The sequence below is a fragment of the Micromys minutus genome (genome assembly GCF_963924665.1).
Source record: "Micromys minutus genome assembly, chromosome: 11".
NCBI classification, from domain to species: domain Eukaryota; kingdom Metazoa; phylum Chordata; class Mammalia; order Rodentia; family Muridae; genus Micromys; species Micromys minutus.
In genome coordinates this window covers 13852526-13879334 of record NC_137980.1, presented here as the reverse complement: position 1 = coordinate 13879334, position 26809 = coordinate 13852526, and the positions used below count along the sequence as shown (strand labels likewise).

The 26809-nt window shown below is 45.5% G+C and overlaps 1 protein-coding gene across 1 annotated transcript; it reads left to right on the top strand.

Annotated features, from left to right (window-relative positions):
• The first annotated feature begins 326 nt into the window (after nucleotides 1-326).
• CKMT2 (creatine kinase, mitochondrial 2) lies at nucleotides 327-25980 on the top strand. Its single transcript, XM_080925254.1, has 10 exons — nucleotides 327-419; nucleotides 14526-14697; nucleotides 15082-15280; nucleotides 17284-17379; nucleotides 17781-18002; nucleotides 19394-19479; nucleotides 20616-20739; nucleotides 21595-21729; nucleotides 23401-23526; nucleotides 25715-25980. The coding sequence occupies exons 2-10, from the start codon at nucleotides 14546-14548 to the stop codon at nucleotides 25832-25834; spliced, it is 1260 nt and encodes a 419-aa protein (XP_080781380.1). The 5' UTR covers nucleotides 327-419; nucleotides 14526-14545; the 3' UTR covers nucleotides 25835-25980.
• Nucleotides 25981-26809: the final 829 nt, after the last annotated feature.

Genomic DNA, 26809 nt, shown 5'->3' with positions numbered 1-26809 from the left:
GCCAAGAGAAGTGTTTTCTAGCAGGTGGTTTCCTCTGCTGGCCCTTGTACCCCAAGCTAGGACTGCCCCCCACCAGGTGAGTTACAGGAGAGAACTTCCTCTCAGAGCGACAATTGTCTGCAGACCTGGTTGGCAAGCCAAGACGAAGGTCTGCCTGTAGGGGGAGGTAAAGGTTTCGGAGAAATGGCAGGTTCTAGAAAGGACACCTGGTGCAGTAGCAGAAGAGCCAGGGGCTGTCCTTCAAGGACACAGCCGGGGGAGCCCGTATGGCTGGAGGTCTTATGTGGGATTGGTCGAGAAGAGCTCCAGCCCCGCCCAGCAGAGTAGCCTTTTCTAGGCTGTTCCCCACAGGCTCCTGTTACACTTCTTGGCTGTGTGCACACAGCAGGATCTGGATACGACAGACTCCCAGCTTCAAGGTCAGTAGGATGCTCAAAATGCTTGATTTCTCTAAAGAAGGACAGTACTAGAACCAACTGTGCTGAGCCTTAGCATGCGGAACCCCAAGCCATGTAGAAAACTAGGAAACTGTGGGCCAGCGAGAAAGGGGAACGTGCCGTGACGATAAGGTTGCCCTTGCCTGGAATCACATTTTTCCCTGAGCTTTGGCAGCTCAACCAGAGAACCCAGAACCTTAGCTCACAGCACCTTTGCTTCACAGCAAGTCAAAAAGTTCTGCGAAAAAAAAAAAAAACTAAATGTGGGATTTTGACCCTAAACTTGAGATAAGTTGAGAAGTTACATTTCATTCTCTAGTAATTTGCAGAGACTAATGACTTGGCATGAGCTAGCCAGAAAATTTAAGTTGTTTTAAGGCTCTCCAAAAGAGCAAAAGCGATTCCTAATGGGCTGGATTCCATTTACCTGGTTAATGCTACTACCAAGGATCCACTCTTGAAAGGTACTGAAGTAAACTACGTAGAGCTCCATCTGTAGAGGGAAAATGAAAAATATCTTCATACGGCTGAGTGGCAGCCCACTCCTTACTTACCTGCTTGCTTGGCTCTTGGGGGATGGTCATTGTCAGCCTGCCCGTGTATGTGACGCCCATGCCTTTGGAAGCTCTGCTTTGAATGTATGAAAAGCGGCATCTGCCCAACAAACCAAAGCAACCTTTATCCTCAGTGTTGTTCTCCGGACCTCCCAAAAGGATGGCCAGGTTCTGTGACCAGCAGTACTGTCTGTGTAGTCAATACACTTAGGACAAAGTCCTGTAGCTTCACTGTGTACTTCCAAGGAGGTTGCTTTCCCAGTGGACATCTCTCACTTCCTGTCCCATCTGTGCCCTTCTATCCTGTCTTTGCATCAGAGGTAGCAGGAAGACCAGCCACTGTCGGCTGCTAAGGCCTTGCCTGCCACTCACACTGGGAGGCACCTTTTTCAAAGCCCCTCCGTATTTGGAGTCAGCCATGTCTGTGGGCTAAGCTATGCACAGCTCTGTAGTGAAATCACGGTGTCAGATCATGCTCAGGGAACCTGGGCCGTCTCTCTTTAAAATTGTAGCAGAGGAAAAGCCAGGAAGCAGGAGTTTGGAACGAGAAGGTATGGTGGGGGTCAGAGGTAGAACAGGGCTGAGTCTGGGGCTGATTTGTTCCAACCTCAGAGGCCCTGAGTTCCCATATATTCTGTCATATGGCAGAGAAAGAGCCACCAGTCTTCTCTGAGGTCACAGGTAGAATCTGTGTCCTGCATTCTGGGAGTTCTTGTCTGTTGAGCCAGGTCCCCCACACAGAGCCAACCCTGAAGGTGACCGTTGGAGGTCGTATGAACCCCTGCGTCATCAAGAAGATGACATCCTACTCTGTTTCAGCTGTTCAGAGGACAGGGTGGCCTTTAACTCCCATTCTCTTGGAAATTTTTTCTCTTGAAAGATAATTCTGGAAGAACCCCATGTCATCTTTACAAATGGAGTTGGGGAAGACCTGTCTCTTGGGGGGAAATCCTATGTCGTTGGCTTATGACTTCCTACTTGCTCCAATGTGTCCTCCTAGTCAGACAGAGAAGGCCAGCGGTGCCCATTAAGGTTGATCTTGCATCCTGTCACATGAGGTAATTGGACCCGTTTGCTGTCTTGCAGCTAGGAAGTCAGAGCCATTTCTGCTTGCCTACAAGACTGGCATCATGAGAATTTGCTCAGAAAATCCTCGGGTGCTGGAAAACATCAAGTACATCCTCTGTTTTGGGGTGACTGTTGGCAGCTGACATGTGGTTCCCCACAGCACCTGCCTTTTATCTGGTGAACAGCAGGAGCAGAAATAACTCTGATTCAGCAGAAAGGCACACACAGTCCCATCTCCAGGGAACCCAGAGGGAACAGAAGCTTCAGGAGTGGGGTAGTTCATCCTGTTACATAGCCAGAAAGAAAATCAGGAATCTGGGGCCCATTTTGCCAACTGGAACAGGAAAATTAAAAAAAAATCACAGCTCTTTAACACTCTGCCTAAGCCTGTTCAGTGTGGCTTTTCTTCTTCGATGTAGAGAGAAAATGTAGACGTGAACATGAGCCCAATGCCTTGGGCTTAGTCAGGCTATGTTCTTATACATTGCCCCCACACAAAATTTTCCTGGCTTAAAGTTCCAAAATTCTACCCAATTTTACCCAAATGCTATAAAAGGCATGCTTTTTAAACCAAGAGTATTAAAGCTGTTTCACATTAGGGAAACAGATACTGAGCCTCTCCTGGTAAGAGCTATAGACGATCTCTTTCCTCTCCTCCCCTCCCCTCCCTTCCTCTCCTTTTCCCCACTCTTATACCTAGCTTCATACAGAGGGAGAGAGAATGGGAAGAGAGAAAGCAAGTCCTTACATCCTTTAAGAAAGTCAGGGCTAGTGCAGTGTCCCTGGCTGGACTTGGCAGGCACACTGAGTACCTAATGTCAGAGTGGAGTGTGCACAGAAGTGTCCTGGAATTCTAGGCACTTCTGTAGAAGCCTGAAGGGAAGAGAACAAGCCTCAAATGTTCTGGGAGTCAGTGAGGAATCATGTGCTCCAAGGTGACAATCCTGTGCCTTGGCATGGTTGTGGTAAAAGTGTTTCTGGGCTCTTGGAGTGACATAAGGCAATGCTGTCTGAACCTACAAGAGCAATGCTTTTCTGATTGCTGGCCAAGGCTGGACTGTAGGTGAGGTGCTATGGTCACATGAACCTGGGTCAGAACTGGTGACAAATCTGGTTTCAGGTTATGGCACTTGGACCTAGAAAAGGCCACTTGACTTCCATTCAGTCAAATAAAGTTTATGTGGCAGGTTTCTTGCAAAGTCTACAGATGCTTGTTAAACTCCTTGCACCATTGGGCTCAAATAGGAGCTCAATAAAAAATAAGGAGGAGGAGGGAAGGAGAAGAAAGAAGAGGAGGAGGAGGAGGAAGAGGAGGAGGAAGAGGAGGAGGAAGAGGAGGAAGAGGAGGAGGAGAAGAAGAAGAAGAAGAAGAAGAAGAAGAAGAAGAAGAAGAAGAAGAAGAAGAAGAAGAAGAAGAAGAAGAAGAAGAAGAAGAAGAAGAAGAAGAAGAGAGGAAGATTGGCCACATACATGGGCAGGGCTGAGAAAGTATTTCTTGATATAATGAAGAATCCCAGCAACAGGTCAAAGTTCAGAAAGGTGAGGAAACCACAGCCAGGAACCTGTTGGTGACACTGCCAGGACAGAGATGTGGATGAGTGAGCCCATGTGGCTAAACTCCTTTTCTGAGTGCTATGTTGGTACTCAAAGGATGGTCAGCATATCTTAAAGTTTGTGGTAGGTGTATTCCAGGATGTCACCTTGTCCTTGGATGAATAAAATAAGACAATTAAATGAAACACTTAAGATGGTTTTGAAAAGGCTGAAATGAATAGGCTTGCAGAGGAGAAATCTGAGGCTGGCTAGCTAGATATTTGGGATCACTGGGGTAGTAGTCTTGGGGTGGGAATGGAGAAGCTCAACCCAAGATGTTAGGGAAAGGTCCCGTTTATTTAGTGTCAGCTGCAGCCTGCTCCTTCCTCTTTGCCACACCCATCACAGAAAGGAAGCACTGAGCCTCCCTGGGCAGCATCAGTGGCCGGGCAGCTGCCTATGCTCTGGCCGCCAAGTCAAGACATGCATAGGGCAGGCTCTTTTACAGATGTGCAAACAGATGCCTGCATATTTCCACTTATCGTTCTTCATCTATATCATGACTATAGATGTTCTTAAGTGATGCTTTCCACGAGCAAAACAAATGCCTGGGCTCCTCCAAATAGATAGCTGTGGACGAACCCTTTAGTGCTTCATGAATAATTTTCAGTACCATTCTTGATGCTCACACAAAGCAAAGGTGTGTGTGTGTGTGTGTGTGTGTGTGTGTGTGTGTGTGTGTGTGTGTGTGATGCATTGCTGTTACAAAACCATAACTATGTGTACTCATTCCTATGAGATTTTCTTTTTCTCTTTCATTTAGGAATGAGTCATAGGAAAGCAGAGACAACAGCTGCAGTGTCTTCCATGTTCTCAACACACAGCACACTTGCTATGACCCTTCTCCCATGGGCTGCTTGTTCCTTGGCCACTACAGAGTTTCCCTGAGATCCTTCTACCTCTGTTCTCATGTTCTGGGGGCTTTATTTCCCCTCCCAATTGTAATTCTGGGACAATCAGGCTGAATGCTTTTGTGTTACTGGTTGTTTCTTGCTTCCTCTTTCAGGTTGGCCACACGCATCACAGAGCTGTCCAGGCGATTCTAAGTCCAGCCAATCACCCACCAAGGACCCTTAGTCAGTGGCAGATGGGGTTCATGTAAGGGCATCCCTCACTCACTCCTGACTCTGGCCTTCTTCTTGCACCTCATCTAGACTCAGAAGGGTCACTTCAGTACCAAGGGGAGCCCCCACCCTGCCATTCTAGTCAGATGCCTGATCCTCTCAGTGGCCTGGTTGCTATGTATGCCCTGGCATGCACAAGTCTCCCTGTTCTGTTCTGGGACACCCTACAGCAGGGAGCAGACCAGAAATGTCCCTGTAGGCTGAGTGAGCAGGAAAGTGCCAGAGTCTGGGTGGGTGTTCGTAGAGGACAAGTGCTCCTGCCTCACCTGTTGTCACCCAGAACCAGGGAAGAGATAGAGGAACAGTTATCCCCAGGCATTATCTTCCTGTCCTAGTCAGGGCTTCTATTTCTGCACAAGCATCATACCCAAGAAGCAAGTTGGGGAGGAAAGGGTTTATTCAGCTTACACTTCCACATTGCTGTTCATCACCAAATGAAGTCAGGACTGCAACCCAAGCAGGCCAGGAAGCAGGAGCTGATGCAGAGGCCATGGAGGGATGTTACTTACTGGCTTGCTTCCCCTGGCTTGCTCAGCTTGCTTTCTTATAGAACCCAGGTCTACCAGCCCAGGGATGGCTCCACCCACAATGGGCTGGGCCCTTCCTCCTTGATCACTAGTTGAGAAAATGCCTTACAGCTGGATCTCATGGAGGTATTTCCTCCACTGAGGCTCCTTTCTCTGTGATAACTCCAGCTTCTGTCAAGTTGACACAAAACCAGCCAGTACACTTTCTGAGTAGCACCAGGATGGGTCTAGGTGAGCCTGTGAAAAGCAGGGGATCAGACTAAAGAACTATGAAGAACTAGATGTTGCTCTAGCAAAGTGCTGCGGCTGCCCAGCTGTGACCTTGCCCAGTCTCCAGGAAGTCTGCGTCAGCAACTTCAAGTGAAGGGCCTATAGATTCTTACCTAAAACAAAGCCCATTTTCTGGTGTCGGGGTGTTTGTAGAGGTGTGTGTGTGTGTGTGTGTGTGTGTGTGTGTGTGTGTGTGTGTGGAGTTCTCAAACACTCTCTGGAAAGCATCTAGAAGTGGCCTTCCCGAGACAGCACAAGGGGAGAGTGTCGGGTGCTAACCCTTGCTTAGTCCGGAGTGATTCCCAGCACTATTCGGAAGACCTGGTGTGGGTCACTTCCTCACTCTTCAGTCTCAGCCTTTCTATTAATCACTAAATACTTGAGAAAACTGAGACATGGCAAGTGTAGCCTTTAAGGGTCTTTCTGAAGACAATGGGTAATAACAGCTACAAAGCTATGCTCAGACTCGGGGTCTTTGCTCCAAGGCCTTTGTCCACATGCCAAACCCTTGTCAGCTCATGGTCATGAGCACCTGCCCCCAACATCCCACAACCCCGACCCCCTTGCTAAAGCTGCTCTCTGGCTAGAATCCCAGCTGTAGGGTGTGGCTGCATGTGGCGTGAACCCCTCAAGTCAGAAAGCAGTCTACCTCCAATATTCATTCACACCCTTCATGCTCACACCTCACTGCTCACAAAGGCCCTCAGGGATTCCTCCATCTCGTCCCCAGAAGCTTCCCCTCTGGCTCTCGTTAGGAGAGTTTCTGGACAGGATTGCCCTAGAACCCATTTCTCTAGAACCCATGGCCCAGTTTTGGTCTACAGATATCCTTTTCTCACCAGTTCTAGCAAGTTCACCAGACAAGCTCCATTCCTCACCACCCAAGCTTTAACGGCCAAGATTTGTGCCAAGAGCTCATTCAATCCTCACGACTTCTAGCAGACAGGGAGGCCCAGATTTTAGCCATCTCGGGGCTCCTTGACACTCCCTCATCACATGACCCCAGGGAGAGGACACTTGCTTGGAGCGTGAAAGGCAAGGTGGACTGCTGGCCATGGATCCCAGCCCTACTCCTTGCAGGCAGTGTGGTCCCTGGTGCTTTGCCTTTCTCTGTTTCACTTCTCTGGCCTGTAAAACAGGTAATGAGGGTGTCTGTTGGGTTGTAGAGGTTATGAAATGGGACAGTACCCATCAAACCTTAGGATCACGTGCTTAGTATATAGTACAGGCATTAGGGCATTTGTTCCTTCGACTTAAGAACTGTGTAGAGACTGCCATATAGTAGAATGTTAAAATTTTCAAATGATTAAGTTATTTTCAAAGCCATGTTCCCTGTCCCCCTTTCTCCCTTGCTCCCTGCAAACTGCATCACCACCAATGAAATCTGTCATTGTCATTTGCTTTGCTTGACCTTGAACCCCACAGTCTGCTGACAATATTCACTCTGTGGTCAATAGTTTTCCTTTGATGGGAGCATTGGGGAAACCCTCTGGCTCTGTTTCCCCTCAGGACTGCCCAGCACCATGATTAGGGGCTGGTGGGCCTTTGGTACCACTTTTACCTTCCCCCATTACTTTGCTATGAAAACCCTGGTTGAGAAAAACTACTCATTCCCAAGGGACCAGTGAGGACAGAGAACAGTTGGGCATCCAGCAGCCCTGGTTCTGAGAAGCCGAGGGGGTCATCTTCATCCAAATATGCTGTGATGTTTTCTATTGTAAAAACCTGCCAGTGATGGTGGGATTTTTCACTTAAATGAGTGTCTTACAGAGAGGATACTTGGACTGATTGCTTTCATCTTAGCTGTGCAACCTTGAACTGTGAAAAATCTCTGTCTCTGGGTTCCTTGTTCTGCGGGATGGTATGATCTACCTGATCCTCCTATGGAGATGGGACCTTGGAAGCCTTCTCTACTTATGCTTTTCCTTCCTTCCTTCCTTCTTTTCTTTCTTCCCTCATTCCTTTCTTTCTTTCTTCCCTCATCTCTTCCTTTCTTTTAAGATTTATTTATTATTCTATGTATATAAGTACACTGTAGTTGTTGTTCAGACACACCAGAAGAGGGCATCAGATCCCTTTACAGATGGTTGTGAGCCACCATGTGGGTGCCGGGAATTAAACTCAGGACCTCGGGAAGAGCACTAACGTGCTCTGAACTGAGTCATCTCTTCAGCCCTTACTTTTGCTCTTCTGTGTTATTGACAAATGAAGCGGTGTGATAATAATTTCTGTTATACGATACTGAGTGTGTTACTCTGCGGAGCAGAGAGACCCACAGAGCTGCTAGTGCTTAAGAAAATCCAAAGGAGAAAACATTTCTGTACTGCAGCTAGTCTAACTGACCTGGATAGCCTACCCTAGCTCCCATGACGCCCGCTCAGGTATTCGATAATAACCTATCTAGTATGGGCCAGTGGGTGTGAGAGCCAAGAAAGCTGCCTCCCAGCGCTGCCTTTACTTGGGGACAGAGGCCTGGCTCTGCAGAGTCCTCATCCTGCTCAGCACGCATTCCCTCTTCTCTCACCCTCTAGCACACAGGACAGTTGGGGAGACATAGTAATATTCTCTAGAGCAGGGGGAAAAGGTACACACCCTTTGGAAGCAGAGGCAGGAGGGTTGGGAATTCAAGGCCAATGTAAGCTATGTAGCAAGACAAGCTCTTGTCTCAGAAAGATTCAGCAAAACCAAGTAAGGCTACAGACAGTTTTGTGACCCAGAGCCATTGCTCTGAACACAAACCTGGAGGGAAGCTTTGGCCAGTAGAAGTTGGCCTTCCTATTTGCAGTGGGAAGATAGTTTTCTTAGGTGCCTGGCTTCCGGAGTTGTAGACTTACCCGCTACATAGAGAACTAACTATAGAGATAAAAATAGCATACACAGCACCCTAATCATGAAGTGACATTTGGATGGCTTCTGTGATGGGACAGTGGTGCCACCAAATCCTCTTCCCTGTTTCATTGAATAAATGCCTAAAATGGATTCTGTCTGCTTGGCTGTGTGAAAGGATGAGACCCCTTTCTGATGGAAAATCTTTAGTGGATGCCCTGAGATATATATTACTGGCTAAATACACATGTAGTGATAATAATTTAAATTTTCTTCCCTATATTTTGTGGAAGATGGTTTCTGGGGAGGCAGGAGACGTAAGTACTGTTTCCCCAACTCTCAGTACTGGTAACCCATCTGACTCCAACATCATCCTCCTGCCCTGTGTGAGACAGAGACAAATGATGAAGATGATAATAAAGGTGAAGGTGAAGAAGAAGATGATGGTGATGCTGATTTTTAAAAAGGAAGGAAGAATGGGAAAAGAAAAACATTTAATGCTCTGTGCTATCTTGGAAGCTCATGGAAGCTCGTTTTCTTTGGAGTAGCCTCTGCAGGATCACCATCTTCACCAGATGAAGATGGCTGTGGTTGTACCTAGGAAGCTGACAACCTGTTGTGGCTGATAGTTAAGAGTCTAGACCGGCCATTCTAGCTGGTGAGCCGCTCCTAGACATGGGAACCTGAACATGGAGACATCAAAAACCAAGCTATAGGTAGGATTTCAGAAACTATGGCGAAAGGGATGCAAATTAGTTTGGAAGCAGGGCCTGGTCTTGTGAGGTAACAAATTTAAAAATGTAAAAATATCAGAGAAAAGGAAGAAATGAAGGAAGGAAGGAAGGAAAAAGAGAAAAAGGAAAGAAAAAGAAGAGAAAAAGTTTTCAAAGCAAGGTGGCTGGCCAGATACAGAGGTACCCTTGGGAATGGATGTAGCAAAAGTCCTGTTTTCCTTATCACCATGAGTGACACCTAGGCTCAGGAGGTGGCACACATGAACAGGACACATCTGCCTTTTGGAATTGGGCAGACTGCTACATGTGAGCACAGACATGAGTCTCTAGATGGCAAGATTACCCGATGTCTGCATCTCAAGAGAATTTCCCATTGTGCAGACATCATACAGCACTTCCACAAGGCTACATGCTAGAGCAGTGGTTCTTAGCCTATGCCCTTTGGGGGTCAAAAGACATGTTCAGAGGTGCCATCAGAAAACACAGATATTGACATTATGATCCACAACAGTAGCAAAATCGCAGTTATGAGGTAGCAATGGAATCAATCCTGTGGTTGGGGGGTCACCACACCATGAGGAGCTACATTAAAGGGTCTCAGTGTTAGGAAGGCTGAGAAGCACTGGGATAGAAGTTGATGGCCGCACGGCTTCTCGATACTATTGAAAGACCAGGAAACATGAGATAAAGTGGAACTGCCACCTAATAGCATTGCATGTTACTTCCCAGGCAAAATATTGATTAAATATATCACAACAGGTTAAAAAAAAAAAACAGTATCACAGCCACTGACTATCATTCCATCATTCACTGTGCTTGTCATGCTTTCATTTTCATGGGAGCCCGAGTCTGTTTATAAAAGGATCCCCACAAGTATGTCTATGATGTGACACACAACGTTATGTCCTTGTGAGGAATACTACATCAGTAGGTAATTGGAGTGGTTTGGGCTACAATCTTAATGGCTCGCCATCATCCCTGTCAACCAGTGTTGAGCGCAGCATCCTTATGTGAGGCATGGCCTGAATGCTCTAAAGTTAAGGAGGGGATGCTTACTGATTAGCTAACCGTGCTCAGGGATGTTTGCCAATAGATGGAACTTCTGGGGCTTGAAGGATATCCTCATTACCAGGACCACACAATGAACAGGAGGGATTCCCTAACATGAGGGGAGATGTGTGAGAGCCAAGTTCACCAGCAAGATGAAAAATACTGTAAAACTCAAACCAGCCTGTGAGTGATCTGGGGACTAAGAGAGGAAAACAACCCATTGAAGTAAAAGGAAACATTGTTTATATGGGCTGAGATGCCAGGGGATAGAGACACAAAGGTCCTGATTGGAAGAGCACCAAGAAGCCCCAAAATGGCAATGTTTTACCAGAAGAGCTTAATCTAATTTCACACATAGGACCAAGAGTAAAAAAAAAAAAAAATCAACATTTAGAAGTAATATAAAAATTTTAAGCTCATAAATGTTCTAGAGCCGATCTGAATGTCAGGCTGACAACTGTGTCCTTAGCAATGGTCTCCATGGCAGGCCCTGAGTGATGTTTGCAGGAAGTGGATGTGATTTTATGAAATTGTGAAAGCCACCATGTTTGGTTGATCCTTAGCTCTTAGCTCTTTCTGCCAACCCTTTGTCTTGTTTCATGGTCTGAATGGATCTGTGACCCCGGGAGAAAAGCATGAGTCTCTCTCTCCGTGCTGATGTGGGTGGATCTCTGCATCTTCTCCTCCACAGCACACAGTGCCAGGCTGTTTTACTAACAGAAATTTAAACAATAATAATAAAAGGAGAAGAGGTTACCCAGATGTAACATGCCAAGGAAATCATAAGTAACTGTCATATCTAAGCGCACATCACCCACCCGCTCTTCCCACTGAGCCCCAGGGTCCCCATGAATTTGAGAGTCATGAATACAACAGTCTTCCTGCTTGCCTGCCCTGGTTGGGGCAGGTGCAGATGTTCTGATGCTTCTAAAAGCCTCTGCCTGGATGCAATGTCACTTACTTTCTCTTAGTCGGGTCTGTCCAGCATCAAGACACTCTGTTTTCTTTGCCTGCGCAGCTTTATTGAAAGTTGGCACCGTACAAGATCTCTTGGATAATACCTTGCTTGTTTCCTTTCCAGCGTCTATGCCCAATTATTTCATTTGTTGTGCTTCTTAACCATCATTCCTAGAAAACTTAGGAGTCCTGAAGAACACATTTATAACTGCCATCTTGCCTCCGCTACCTACCACGCTGCCTGACACGTAGAAGGCCTCAGTCAGGAGTTAGCCCCTGAATGAATTGCATGCTTCCTACTGGGCTAAGAAGCCAGAGATAGGCCATCAGGGGTCCCAAGACATGCTGGAATCTATATGAGTAAGTAAATGTTCTCTGGGTAGGTCCCATGAGAGATCGAAGGCTAGAAAACAGGGCCAGTCTGAGAGATGAACAGAGCAGTCTCTGAAGCAGCTGCCTGGCATTGTGACTCAGGCTGCTGAGCAATCCTGGCTGACTAGAGCCCGTTGTATAGTGGAAGCTCTGTCCTATCCAGTAACTACTCACCATGTGCCAAAGAGGAAGCTGGACCAGTCTGAAACATTGCCTGCAGGAACCAACAGATGGGTGCCTCTGTAAGACTGTCTGAGAGTCTGTTGTTACTGGCCCCTCTGGCTCTGGCAGAGCCCACAGTAAAGGCAGAACATTTATACCAGGGAGAAGTTACCAGTTGGCCTTGTCCCTCACTTTCTGTTTTGCTGAATCTCTTTCCCAAGAATATTAAGTTATGATCATCCTCAGGACATGAAAGTGTCAAAAGCATTGCAAGTGAGCCTCGGACTGCTTTCTCCTCAAAAGTTCTGTCTGAGTAGTTTTGTAAGATACACTATTTATAAACCAACCTTTTTAAGGAAACTTCTCTTTGCAGTGAATGAAGGTGATTACAGAAAACAACAACCAATCTAAACATAGCATCATGGAGCCATCATAACCGATATATCTACAGTACCGTTCCTGGATTTAGGGCTCAGGAATTGTTATGGAAGAAGTGGTGGAAAGAGTCTAAGAGCCAGAAGTGTAGGGGGTTTGCTGTGAGGTTGAGTCTCTTGGAAATATCAGACGCTATAGCCAAAGAGTCTTACCAACATAACGTCTACACTTGAGCTGAACAAGAACAACAATGCTGAAGTGGACAGGGGGGAAGTCTGGGAGGCCTCACCCATAAACAAAGAACTGCAGGCAAGGAAGGGATGCATGCTGAGAGCTGAAGAAATAGCTTTCCCCAGGAAAGAGCACACCAGTTGGTTATTCGATGCCAAGTGGTCACCCCTGAAAACACGCATGCAAATAACAGTATATAGACCAAAAAGATACTGTTTATATAGACATATATATGAGATATAATATATAGCTATGTAATATATAACATTATTATATATAATATGTTATATAATGGATATATTGTATATATGGATATGGATACATATGCATTCAACAGCTAGTGAAGTCATGAACTTGAAAAAAAGAAGAGTTATTGGCAGAGTGTAGAGGGAGAAAAAGAAAGGTATGAATGACATAATTATGACCTCAAAAATAAATAGTTTCAAAACCCACTGTGTTTAGAAAGCAGGCAAAAGTGAAATGCTAAATGCTTTGGTGGATACCTTTGTACACACAACTCATCTTGAACATCCAACGCCTCCTCTGAGCAGAGTTGCAGCCCCAGATACAGCTTCCATAACCATTGGAACAATAACTGTACACAGCAAAGTTATGTAACGCCTGTCAAATGCCAAGTTTAAGTTCTGTCTGATAAAGTTTCCCAAGACTGGCTGTGGGTCTCAGGGGAGCAGAATGGCTATTCCCAAATCAAAAAGTCGGAGAGACAATTGGTCCAACCTCTCCCCCAAGTTTATCAGTTGGTCCTTTAGCGTAGGATTCAATTATTTCTGTGAACCTTACACATCAAAAACAAGCAACAATAAAAACAAAAACAAGAGAAACAACAATGAAACAATAGCACGCCCACCCCAGACAGAATCAGAGAACCAGGAAGTATTCACTTGGCTGAAGTGAAATGTTCACCAATGCTTGAGTTCTATGCTAAGCTCACAAGGGACTGCAGCGTGGGTGTTCAGCTGTCTCTCAGGGTTGCTTTGATTGCTACCATCAATGCCTCCCCTGCACCAGTAACACAGACCACACAACCTTGTTAATGGCATGCTGGGATTCTTAGAAGTAAATAGACCAATTATTTCTCATTGTAATTATCAGTCATATTTATTAGCCTTTGTCTCAGATTTTCCTTTTTTCCCCACGTTCTGGGTTATTTCCTGAGGCATGCCTTCCAGTTCATTTATTCTTTCATCAGCTGTGTCATATCCAACAGTTTAATTTCTATAACTTTATTCTCTTTCAAGTTTTTTTTTCCTTTCTTACTCTTTGGTTTGCTTGTTTACATAGGATTTCCCCACATGGTGCTAGGTAGCCTAAAACTCACTATTCAGAGCAGGTTGGCCTCAAACATAAGGCGGTTCTCCTGTGTCCTACTCCTAAGAGCCAGAATGATATATATGGACCAACATATCCTGGCCATTCTTAATAGTCTCTTGTTGCTTGGTCATGCGTATGATTCTCATAATAAATCCTCAACAACGTAATAACTTTAAATGACTTTGTTACTTAAACATCTCTCTAGAGCCAGTCTATGCTCTTGTTTGGTAACCCTACAACCTTCAATCATAGAAGGGCTAAGTCTGTTAGTTTTTCTCTTTTGTGTTCTTATCTCTATCTTTCTGTGTGATTGGTAATCTTTGGTTGGGAGTTTGTTGTTTAATCTTAATCTGCAAGAATCTAAAACCTAAACTAAATATGATATTTTTAAGAAAGATTTTGAGTCTGTTAGGAGCCAAGGGATGAATTTTTGCTAATGTCGAACAACTTGAGCCCCTGTCAGGAGTCCTAAACCAGAGCAGAAGTTCTGGACATCCTCCACCCCACACATACACATAACGCTGGCACCTCAATATTTCAAGTCAGAGCACGTTTGCTCGTAAGATCACCTGTGTTTGTGTGTTGCTTTGACCTCTGACACAAGTGTGTATGGGATATGTGAAGTGAGACAATGGTCCTCAGACATTACCATTACCTCCCAGAAGTCCAGAAACCTCTCCTATTCAGCTCTGGTTGTGTGGTTGTAAAGTCCAAAATATGCTCTGTTTGTCCAATATTTAGAAATATGTAACTTTTGTCGACTCTTCGCTATAATTACTGGAGAATATGGGATGAGCATTCACAAAATCCGAAATAGAAAATAAAGCAATCTGCCTGTTCTCTCACCTGGAGCTCTTCATGCCGGCTCCCAAACTGTCTTAGGATGCTCTCTGATATGGCTCCTTTCTTCCAGACACTCAACCAAGAAGAAGGATGGCCAGTGCCTTCTCTAAGTTGCTAACTGGCCGAAATGCATCTCTGCTGTTTACTACACTGGGAACCAGTGCCCTGACCACTGGCTACCTGCTGAACAGGCAGAAGGTATCTGCTGATGCCCGGGAACAGCACAAGCTCTTTCCCCCAAGGTGAGTCCTCCTGGCTTTAAATTGACCCAGAATGTCAACCAGACACGTGATCTGTTGGAAACTGTCAGAAAAAAAAAAAACCTTCTTTCTGTCTTTATTTCACTTAATTTCCTTCTATGGGTGTTTTTCCCGAGAGTATGTGGCCTTTCCTTTCCTCTTTTCCCTTTGTAGCTTCTGTAGCATCACAGGTTTCTTTTTCTCTAGTCATCACCAGCACAGGCTTTTCTCCAGCCTGGCATACTCAAGCCAGGGCTGGTAGGTGTCTCTTTCTAATTTTCTCTGTGTTCACTGGATCAAGAGAGCCTGGCTGAAGGCCACAGAGAAACTGAGTCTTTGATAGACTTTCCCTGGGGACTCCTGGCCACAGCCTCTCTCCTCCCACAGTGCAGACTATCCTGACCTCCGAAAGCATAACAACTGCATGGCCGAGTGCCTCACCCCTACCATCTATGCCAAACTTCGAAACAAGATGACACCCAGTGGCTACACCCTGGACCAGTGCATCCAAACCGGAGTGGACAATCCCGGCCACCCCTTCATTAAGACTGTGGGCATGGTGGCTGGTGATGAGGAGTCCTATGAGGTAAGGCTATGGGCTGCTGATTCCAGAGTTGGGAACTATCTTGCATGTGGGTGAGGTGTACTACCACGGGATCTTTATCTCTCTTTGGGGTCAGCTTTTGCATTCTCAGGAAGGACTCCAATAAAAGAAAGTCCCTTAGAACCATCAGGAATCCTTGCTGGGATTATGAGATGTATAGCTTCCTAGGGACGATGCTTTCTTTTGCCACCATGCCAATGTCCTTCCTCAAAGAGAAGTGAGTTGCATGGTGTTGGTAGAGAAAAATTAAATAAAATTGAATGGCATATATTCATCAGAAATACATTGAAGTGTTTGTTTCTGAATTTATTTGGTGGGTTGTGGGTCTATAGTTTGGGGACTTACCTTTCTATTACTGTAGCACAAACTCCTAGGGTTCACCAAATTTCTTGGACCCTTGGTGCCTAGAAACCCTGGTAGCAGAACTCCATTCTACACCCATCTCCTCAGAGCAGCCTCTTCATCAGAATGGAATCCTGCAGCCTGCCTGACCCCCCCCCCCACCCCCTTTCTTTCTCTTTTCTCATAGAACTAAAGGCAGTTTCTCAGAAAAGCTATCAAGAGACAAGAAGGGGCCTGTCTTAGTCAGAGTTTCTATTCCTGCACAAAACATCATGATCAGGAAGCAAGTTGGGGAGGAAAGGGTTTATTCAGCTCACACTTCCACATTGCTGTTCATTACCAAAGGAAGTCAGGACTGGAACTCAAGCAGGTCAGGAAGCAGGAGCTGATGCAGAGGCCATGGAGGGATGTCACTTACTGGCTTGCATCCCCTGGCTTGCTCAGCCTGCTTTCTTATAGAACCCAGGTCTACCAGCCAAGGGATGGCACCACCCACAATGGGCCAGGCCCTCCCCCTTGATCACTAGTTGAGAAAATGCCTTACAGATGGGTCTCATGGAGGCATTTCCTCAGCTGAGGCTCCTTTCTGTGTGATTAACTCCAGCTTGTGTCAAGTTGACACATAAAACCAGCCAGTACAGGGCCATCCCAAATAAACAACATGGCAGTGTCTTAGTTAGGGTTTTATTGCTGTGAAGAGACACCATGACCAAGACAAGTCTTATAAATAACAACATTTAATTGAGACTGGCTTACAGGTTCAGAGGTGCAGTCCATTATCATCAAGACAAGAGCATGGCAGCATCCAGGCAGGCATGGTGCAGGAGGAGCTGAATGTCTACATCTTCATCCAAAGGAAGCCAGGAACAGACTGAGCATCCTCAGGCAGCTAGGAGGAGTGTCTCCAAACCCACTCCCAGAGTGACATACTTCCTCCAACAAGGCCACACCTTCTAATAGTGCCACTCTCTGGGCCAAGAATATACAAACCATCACAGGAGGCTCACTAGCTTATAACAAGACTCAGATTAAAGCTCCCCCTTTGATCCCAATACCTTTCTTTCCACTTCCCACAAAGTCTAAGGCTATGGAGCAGTCTGTTATTATATATAACTTCTCTTGACTTTACTTGAGCTAAAGACTACCCATGCCTATGTGGTTCATTTTGGTTTGGGTCTAGACAGCTACCCCACCCCGGGGTAAGAGACCTTTGCTTTGTACTGCTGGGTTTCCCCACAGTCTGTGTTTTGCTTTGAGTCTTACAATCTGACTTTCTCTTATGACCCCCAAAAGTGCTTAGCCACTTCTAGCCCACGTGGAAAGCTTTGAGTTCTTAACCACCAGATTCTCTCATCCGGTGGGCTTAGCAGAATCCTTAGGGGAGAGATTAAACACAGTCCAGCAGCCCAACTCTCTCTCAAGAATGAGGTGCCACTGAATGTTTGTTTCTGGAATAAGTTTATTTTTTTTCATTCTTATCTACTAGTCTGTTCTGTGCATGTTGCACGTGGTTGTATGGAGAATTTCACAGGAAGCCATCAAAGGCCATCAAAGTCCTTGGGCCCTCAAGAAGAAAGGGGACAAAAGCAAAAGCCGTTTGCTGATAGGTGAGCCAGTTGCAGGATATTTCTTGCTTCTTACAGGTATTTGCTGACCTTTTTGATCCTGTCATCAAACTAAGGCACAACGGATATGACCCTAGGGTGATGAAGCATCCTACAGACCTGGATGCATCCAAGGTAGGCTCCATTTCTTTCCCCCATGATGCAGGGTTTCCTGAATCCACGGGCAGAAGAGGGAAGCACAGAACAGCTCCCTTGGTGAGACAATCCTGGAAAGTCCAAGATAGCCTACCTCCGTCACATCCCGAGAAGGATAGAGGGTCAATAAGCTCTTCTATGATTCCTCTAGAGGATGATTAATTGATGGGGATTTTAAACTTTCCTGCAGGATTTTACCCCAACCAAAGCCACCTACTCCAGACCCCACCTTACTTAAGGTTACCTACCAACTCCCAGAGCATCAGGCAGTTAGCCATGCTCCTGTGATGCAGTGCTGGAAGGTTTCCGGGCAGGCTGCAGGTCAGGGGACTGTGCTCTGTGGCTGACATGGTGACCCTCCACTCTGCTCCGCCCCGCAGATCACTCATGGGCAGTTTGATGAGCGCTATGTGTTGTCCTCTCGGGTACGCACTGGCCGCAGCATCCGCGGGCTGAGCCTGCCTCCAGCCTGCTCCCGGGCAGAGAGAAGGGAGGTGGAGAATGTGGCCATTACCGCCCTGGAAGGCCTCAAAGGGGATCTGGCTGGCCGCTACTACAAGCTGTCTGAGATGACGGAGCAGGATCAGCAACGGCTCATCGATGTGAGTAGGTGATAAATCACCCAGGGGCTACTGAGAAAGAGGCTAGACCTCTAGCTCTGCCCGGGTCTCTACCCACTTAGAGTTGCCGGGGTTGAAACTAGCCGTCCACGGCTTCAGTGTAAGAAAGGAGTTGAAGTGTTAAATCTTTTATTTCATTAATGTATTTATTTATTCATTTTACATCCCAATTGCAGCCCTCATCTCCTCCTGGTCCCCACCTCACACAGCCGTTCCCGCTCTCTTTCTCAAGGGGGAGCCCCCGTATCACCCCATCCTGGCCCATCAAGACACTGTAGGACTGGGTGCTACTCCCACTGATGCCAAGCAAGGCAGTCCAGTTAGGGGAACAGGATCTACAGGCAGGCAACAGAGTCGGGGACAGCCCCTGCTCCGGTGGTTGGGAAACCCGCATGAAGACCAAGCTGCACATCTGCTACATACATGCGGGAGCAGCTAGATCTTGTCCATGTGAAGCTTTAAATCTTGTCAAGCCAGGCGTAGAGTCTGAAGAGGAAACTCCAGTCTGAGTACTGGGCTCGGCGCAGGAGGGTAGAGATGAATGGGGGGATCTGCCTCCTGTTATCTATGAATAAGTGAAAAACAACCAGGCGTGGCAATCTTACTCCTGCTTAAAGGATGATTGCAGTACCCTACGAGAACTCTAGAGGCTGAGAGGATCGAGGCAGGAAACTAAGGTGCTTTCCGTGACTGGTTCGGAGCCAGCCGGAGATGCCTGCAAGGACTCCTCTTTCCTGCCTCGGCTCACCTGTGGGCTTCTGCTGGCTCTAGAATAGACAAAATGCAATCCTTTTGGGGTTTGTGGAAGCACGGTCTCATTACATAGCCTATGCTTTAAAGAGGCGGTTATTTTCAAAAGTAATATTGATGTAAACTCCAAGAAACGAAGAAACAAGATCCCGTGATCTCCAAAGATATAAATTACGTGGAGTGTGTCCTATCGGAGCCACACAGGGCAGCTATCTAGTCGGTACTCCTTTATCTCCCTTTGTGCGTAGACTGTGCCACCCTCCTGTCTGCCAGTCCAGAGCAAGCCTGCGTCTGCCTTAAACAGTGCCCTGGCTTCTTGTTTTTGGATGACCTTCCTCCTGGACGGTGGCTTTCTCCAACTGCCCCTCTCTCCAGTCTCCAGGGGTTCCTGCTTGTTAGAGATTCTGTCTAAAAGGACCCCTGACTTCTACTTGATATCTTGCTTCAGTTGAGCTCTGGACATTGGTGTTTTTGTTTTTAAAAGCTCCCAAGGTGTTGTAGCACACAATCAATCTGAGACACAATGCTGAGTGGCCTCTTGATCTGTAAGTTGAAACTTGATCGGCTCGCCTATACCCAGTCTCACAGGCTCAACTCTCTGCTTTGTCCCCTTTGGCCCACAGGATCATTTTCTGTTTGATAAGCCAGTGTCCCCTTTACTAACATGTGCTGGGATGGCCCGGGACTGGCCGGATGCCAGAGGGATCTGGTATGGTTTTTACATGTTCCTGTGTGTTAAGGATCTCAGATCATTGCTTCTTCTAACCTGAGGCTGCTGTGAACTGCAGCTGACAGCATGCCGGGCTCAGGGGCTTAAGTAAAATGGGGAAGCCACGTATAATTTAAAACTGTGTGTAAGCATGTGTGTGTGTGTGTGCATGCGTGCATGTGCACATAAGTGTACATGTGTGTATCTGTGAGTGTGTGTGAGCATGGTTGTGTGTATGAGTAAGTGTTCATGTGTGTGTGTGTGTGCATGTGTGTGAGTATATGTGTTTGTGTGTGAGTATATGTGAGTGTGTGTGTGAATGTGTATGTGTTGTGTGTCAATGGGTGTATTGTGTATGTAAGTGGGTGTATGAATGTGTGTACGTGGGTTTATGGTATATGTGGGGGTGTGTGTGTTGTGAGTTTTTTTAAGGGGTATAGGAATGTGAGCTGGTTTGCATGAATTATGCATGGGGGCAGATTACTGAAAAAAAGATACTTTGGATTAGTTAGAGAATCTGTGAACTTAGGAAAATTCAACATAAAATGAAAGATCAATATTGATAATTTAAGACAAACCCTGAAAAGAGAAATGGTTGCCTAATGTATCCAAATCCTTTCTAAAAGTCCTTGGCCTCTTTGGCTCCTATAGTAGGTTGGCCCAACTCTACCTATAAGGATCTGAGCAGGAAGAAGGCAGACAGCCAGGTTATGTAGCAAACGGCTGTGAACTCTTAGGATGCAGCTAGAGTCCCTCCATCCCTGCCAGTCGCTCGTCAAGAACCACAAAGTTTTGGCTGAGTTTCTTAGGTGTCAAAACACCCCCTGCCCTTCCCTGGCATCATGCTAAATGCTATCGTAGTTGAACTGTTGTCCTTTTGTTTGAGGACCAAAGGGAAGGAGTGTATTCTTGTGGGTGTAAAAACACCCCCAGAATCATTAATGGCTGGGTTTAGTCTTATTCCCTGTTCTGTGAGGTATCATTATTCTGTGGTACTTGCTCAGGCACAATTAAGAGATAAGGGCCATCCGGGGAATGGGGAGGTGAGAGGAAGCAATCAAGCCGAGGTAATGAGACTTTCCATGTGTTGAGATAAATGCAATTAACAGTCAGCACCACATTTCTGTCTTCATTAGGCATAATTACGACAAGACATTTCTCATCTGGATAAATGAGGAAGACCACACCAGGGTGATCTCAATGGAAAAGGGAGGCAACATGAAACGCGTATTTGAGCGATTCTGTCGTGGACTAAAGGAAGTAAGACTCCATCAGGGTTTCTAGATAGTTATATGAATAAACCTTCTCTGGTTTCCATGCCTCTGTATGTATTTTATATTGTTCATTATTATTTTATTTTATGTGTAAGTGTTTTGCCCACAGTAAAGTCTGTGTACTACACGCATGCAGTACCCTTGGAGGCCAGAAGAGGGCGTCTTCGGATCCCCTGGACGTGTAGTGACAGATGGTTGTGAGCCACCATGAGTGTTGGGATCCAAAAGAGATACTCTGCAAGGCTCTTTAGGAAGGGCCATCTCTTTAGCCTTGCTATTTCCCATCTTTAAAAAGATACCTTGGGAACTTACAAAGTGGGATTACTTCTTTCTCCTAAGAATCAAATCTTCAGAATAGAGCTTTCCAAAAGGGGTGGCTTTTCTCTTTGGGGGAGGGGCTGTGGTTGACTGTCTATTTTCTTCGTCTATTCTAAATATGATGTAAGGATAGAAGGAGTGGATGGGGTGAATGAAATGGGACAGGTAGAATGGGGGACTGGGGGGCGGGGACATGGGACTAGATGGCATATAACAGAATATTCTCACAGGCTAATCTGGAGAGAATTCCTATGGTCTCCTACAGTCTTTGCATGAGAAACAGTATCAACAGACATTCATTGAGAGCTTAAAATCTTCTAGGGACCATGTTAAATGCTGTACATGGCCATCTGATTTAAGAAGAACCATATTTACACTCGAATAGAATTACCAAGTACAAGTCATTTAGATCCAGCACAGTTTCCTTCACGTGCTGTCCTTGTCTCTGTCTGGTGTTTGGGTTGACCTGAAGGGACAGATAGTTGAGAAGTGTGTCATTTACTCATTGTTACTCCGTCTGTAGGTAGAACGTTTAATCCAAGAACGAGGCTGGGAGTTCATGTGGAATGAACGTCTAGGATACATTTTGACTTGCCCCTCGAACCTCGGGACTGGATTGAGAGCTGGTGTCCACGTTAGAATCCCAAAGCTCAGTAAGGTAACGGCATGTGACCAGGAGCTCTGTTGGGTCCCTTCAGGATCAGCTCAGATGTGACTTCTTTGCAGGAGAAAAACGTCATTCCTTAATGCTGACCCTTGGCACCTGCAACAGCGATGAAAGGGGAGGAGTCTGGCTTAGAGTCATTTGCATTTGTTAGCATAAAATGATCCAGCCCGGATGTTCACAATGTTCACAAATAACATTTTTGAATCTCGATCACTTAACAAATTAGGATAGGTGTGGGGGATGCTGTGCTCTGCTTCCTGGGTCTCTGTCACCTTGTTTTTTTACATCTGAGCATGCGCGAGAAGACAATGGCCTGGAGGGAGGACGTGGGCAGCACAGGGTGTTAGGCCACACTTGTGCGAGTTGCTTTTGTTTTTTGTTTGTTTTGTTTTGTTTCCCTTATTTGTATTTTGTGTAGTTTGTGGGAAGTGTGTGGTACTCAGAGAAGGCCAATGGACAACTTCCAGGTTCTAAGGACTCGAGTCAGGCAGCAAGCGCCTTCACTCACCGAGGCTGCCAGTAGGGGGCGCTGTGTGGAGGACTGCTTAGGACATTTTCCTCATTTCCAGTCGTTGTCCTGTCATGGTTTAGACAGTGAGAAAAGAAGACGGAGCGGGTAGGCGTGTCCATAAGACTTAAGGTGTAAGAAAGGAAGTGGTAACCTTCACTTCTGCTCATCCTGATAGCAAGAGCTTAGTAAGCAAGTGGTTGTATCCACAGCTCCAGTGCTGGGGAGATATTCTGATGGGTAGCTAGTCACTTCTGCCACAGCACACAAAATAAGTCAAGGAAGCTTAAACAACTTTAGAAAAGACATACAGCCTATCAAGAAAAATGCAGGGTTTTTGTCGTTATTCAAAATTCCAATGTTAAGAAAACGATTTGAAGTGATTTGACTTCATGGTTTTAATTCTAACAATGAAACCAGTGTATAGTGCAAAATACGAAAGTTGGCATCCATGTGCAAAAAAAAAAAGTGTGTATATATAGAAAGATAAACTGGGAGTCAGACACTGACAAATTCAGACACACACACACACACACACACACACATTGAAACGTAATCGCCAAATTCATATGCCATGTGTAACCTCGCGAGGTAATTAGAATTGCTGAGGTCAGCCTTGTTCTCCATAATAGGATTAGTGAGTGGGTGTACAAGAAGGAAGAGCCAAGAGAGCATGCGTGCTCTGTCCCACCGTGTGTGACCCCTGCCACATCATGATTCAACAGGGTCATCCTCACCGGATACCAAGCAGGCACCAGTGCCATGTTCTTGGACTTCCTACCCCAACTGTGAGCCAAACATGCTTCTGTTATTTATAAGTGACCTGGTGTCAGGCACCATTTTTCTCCTCTCAAGACAATATGTAGCTTTACCTGGCCTGGAACTCCTTACGTGGACCAGGCTGGCCTCAGTATCCTAAATATCCGCTTGCCTGTGCCTCTGGAGTACTGAGAGTAAAGGCCCCACCATCCTCTGGATAAAGTACATTTTATAGCACCAGAAATGGACTTTGATGGGGTGAAAGTAAGAGTCACTTCATTAGACGCCGGAAGGCGTTAAGCCAAGTGCCCAAGTGTGCTGTACATACTTTACCAACCGTCCCTATTCCTTTTAGCATCTTTGCTCAATGGCTTCAACAGGCTCTCTCCTCCTAGGACCCACGCTTTTCTAAGATCTTGGAGAACCTGCGGCTCCAGAAGCGTGGCACGGGAGGTGTGGACACCGCAGCCGTGGCGGACGTGTATGATATTTCCAACATCGATCGCATCGGCAGATCAGAGGTAAAGTCTCTCTCACCCCACAGGCACTCACAAGGTCAGCCTGACAGGAAGAGGACATGGAAAGGCAGCCTCAGCGGCCCCACTACACTCACTCTCTCTCGTTTCCTCCCACCGAGTCCTGGCTTAACTGTTCATTCTTATGTTTCCCTTGCACGGAAAACAATGCAAGAAAGATACGCAATCCCTTCTGAGAGCTTGTAGGGAAGCCAAGGAACCACAGTGGGACTGATATGGACCAGCCCTCTGGGAGCTATTTTAGTCATCTCCAGGAGCAGGAGCGTCTTGATGTTAAAGGACAACAGTGCTTTATTCCCATGGACTCAGAGAACAGGTGTCTGTCCCTCTGAGCGTGGCAAAGTGTGGAAACCTCTCCCGGACCCATAATTTCCCATGTCAAAGACCACACAGTACCATCTTCCTTTTGACATCTTGAGTTCTTAATGGTTTCTAAGGTTTTAGTGCAGCCTAAAAGGCCAAGGGACTTCTGTGACACAAAGAACAGTGGGTTCATTGCTGCCTGGGAACCACACGTGAGGTGAGTCAGAACTCGTCGGAGTGTGCAGCAAGTTGCTCTCCCAATTTGCAGAGTGACTGCCAGACAGAACTTTAGTGTTCTATTGTGAATTTCTAGGGGGTGTTTATAAAAGCTGGGAAGATGTCTAAAGGTATTTTTAAAACCACATATTTAATCCAGCTGCCTTCATTGCCATTTGGAATATTAAGTTTCTTAGTACTAGTTTTTAATAATTGTTCAGAAAACTTTAAAAGATATTATTATAAAGGCACACATTTTATATTATAACTCATTCAACAACTGATAATATCTTATCCCAGCAATAAATATTATTAAATAACATGACTGGGGATAGAGAAATACCTTTTCAAAAATGTTCTATGTCATTTTTGAAATAAACAAACAGAAATTCAAAAAAGCAAGAAAAATACTTTGGTATCCAAAGCCATGATTTTTTGGTGATTATATAGAAAACACACTGCATTATATGCTTAACATTTTCTGATTGGTATTTTAATCTACTTTATGTATAACTGAGTCACGACTCTAGACAGAATATAATCCCATGAAAGAAATCAGAAAAGTTCCTTCCTGAAGTTAAAACAGACCCCACCAGAAGTGAGTAGGGCCCCACTCACCACACCCTGTCCAGAACATGACAGATCTATTATGGAGGGAACCAAGGGCTCAACTAGATGTAAACCGACTTTCTGGACCAACCTTCCCTCAAGGCCCTAGTTTCCTTCTGAATGAAAAGCAGTTGAAAGGGAACTGAGCTCCATCCAATGGAAGGCCTGCCCCACCCACTATATGAATAAGGATATCTGTATTGTTAACATATTTGGTGCTCAGAAAGTTGAGACGTTGGTCAGAATTTGTATCTAAACCAACACACAGATGTCTCATATCATCTTCTATTCAAGAGACCGATGGAGTGAAGGTCATGGAGGAATTACCAGTTAGAGGAACTGCTAATCTTGCAGTAGACCAGGGCTTAGTTCCCAGTACCTATGTGGTGGTACAACCTTTTGTAAGTCCCGTTCCAGAGACTCTGATGTGCTTTGGCCTCTGTGGGCACTCCAATGAATGCAGTACACATAAATTCTTACGCAGGCACACACATATACACATGATAAATAAAACAATAATAAATAAACCTCTAAAATTAAAAAAAAATGTGTGGTCAGGAAAAATAACTAAGCAGAGAAATGTGTTTGCCACACAAGCCTGATGATCCAGGTTCAGTTTTGGAACACATGGAAAAATGAGAAAACTAACTGCCCATATTGTCCTCTGAGGTCAAACATATGTCCCCCCCCCCCACATACACACACACACATTCAATATTTTTTGAGAAAATTAATGATTTTCAAGTATAAAGAGGTTCTCATGGCAGCCCCACCCTAAGTAAAGCTTGAGAGAACCCTAAGCTATCTCTCCACTTCTACACTGGACCCCAGCCTCGGATGACTCCCTCACACCAATGCCCCCATTATAGTAAAGTTCTGCTGGGCGGACGGTTCACATATACACCGGTCAACTGTCCAGCATGGCTCTGCAGACAGCTTTCACTCAGGCTAATGCCACCTCCTTTCCCTTTCTCCAGTCTCCTCCTCATGACTGACACACACATACTCTCTCTCCCCCTCTCTATCCCCATCTCTCTCTCTCAAGGTTGAGCTTGTTCAGATTGTTATTGACGGAGTTAACTACCTGGTGGATTGTGAAAAGAAGCTGGAGAGAGGCCAAGACATCAAGGTGCCCCCTCCTCTGCCTCAGTTTGGCAGGAAGTGATTGTACCCCTCCAAGTTGATGGGGAACGTGTCTGCTGGAATGACAGACGCGGAAAGTCTCTGCTCTGAGAGTTTTTGTAGACTTGGAAACGTGTAAAATTGTAGGTACTGCTATCTTTACAATAAAACTCTCCTTAATATCCTTGGGTTGAGTCTCCGATTTTTAATAATGCTAAGAAGGTCTGTAAGAAGGTCAGCAGCAAGAAGGAAAGGTCACGGGGACGCAACTGGATAAACGTTCAGCTACCTAGATGTTAACTGTGAGCATCCCTATGCATGCCTTATGGGCATCACTGGAGATGAGGAGAAAATATAATAATTCATTTCCCAGAAGTCCGGCGAGGGGAAACTTCCTTTGAAAAGAGAAACGTAACAAAAGACCATGCACTCATGAACAAGCAGAGACTGTGCACGGCTTGCACACGCTGCTGCAGGTGGGCCCTGCCATGCGTGTCTGGTGTAAACTCAAGCAAGCGGAAGCATAGAAAAGCTTTGTGATAAGCAAGCTAACGAAACAATGGGGAAAGTTCTGGAAATCTTCCCCATTGCTTTGCTTTGAACAGAAACTTAATTTGGGCTTAGTTACAATCTTTAGAGAAAGTGTCAAATTATAAAATTCTAGTTACATAAGCTTTGGTAATGTTCATTCATTTTATTAAAAATTAGAGCTATAAATGATCATTTATCATATGTACCTATTAAGAGGTCTTACAAAAATTCTGTATATTCTATTTTATTTAATATATTTTAACATAAGCATACATTATACAGCATTTCACACACACACACACACACACACACACACAGAGTCATATCTAATGCCTATTTTCTAAAGCAGGGTCCCAAAGATTCCTTAGAAGCAAGGTCCTAGTTTTAGTCAGTCTGGTACTCACCTGCTTTGTTTAAAATGTCAAGTAAATATCTGGAGTATTTGAAATAAAAAAAAAAAAAAAAAAAAAAAAAGCTTTGTGATTAC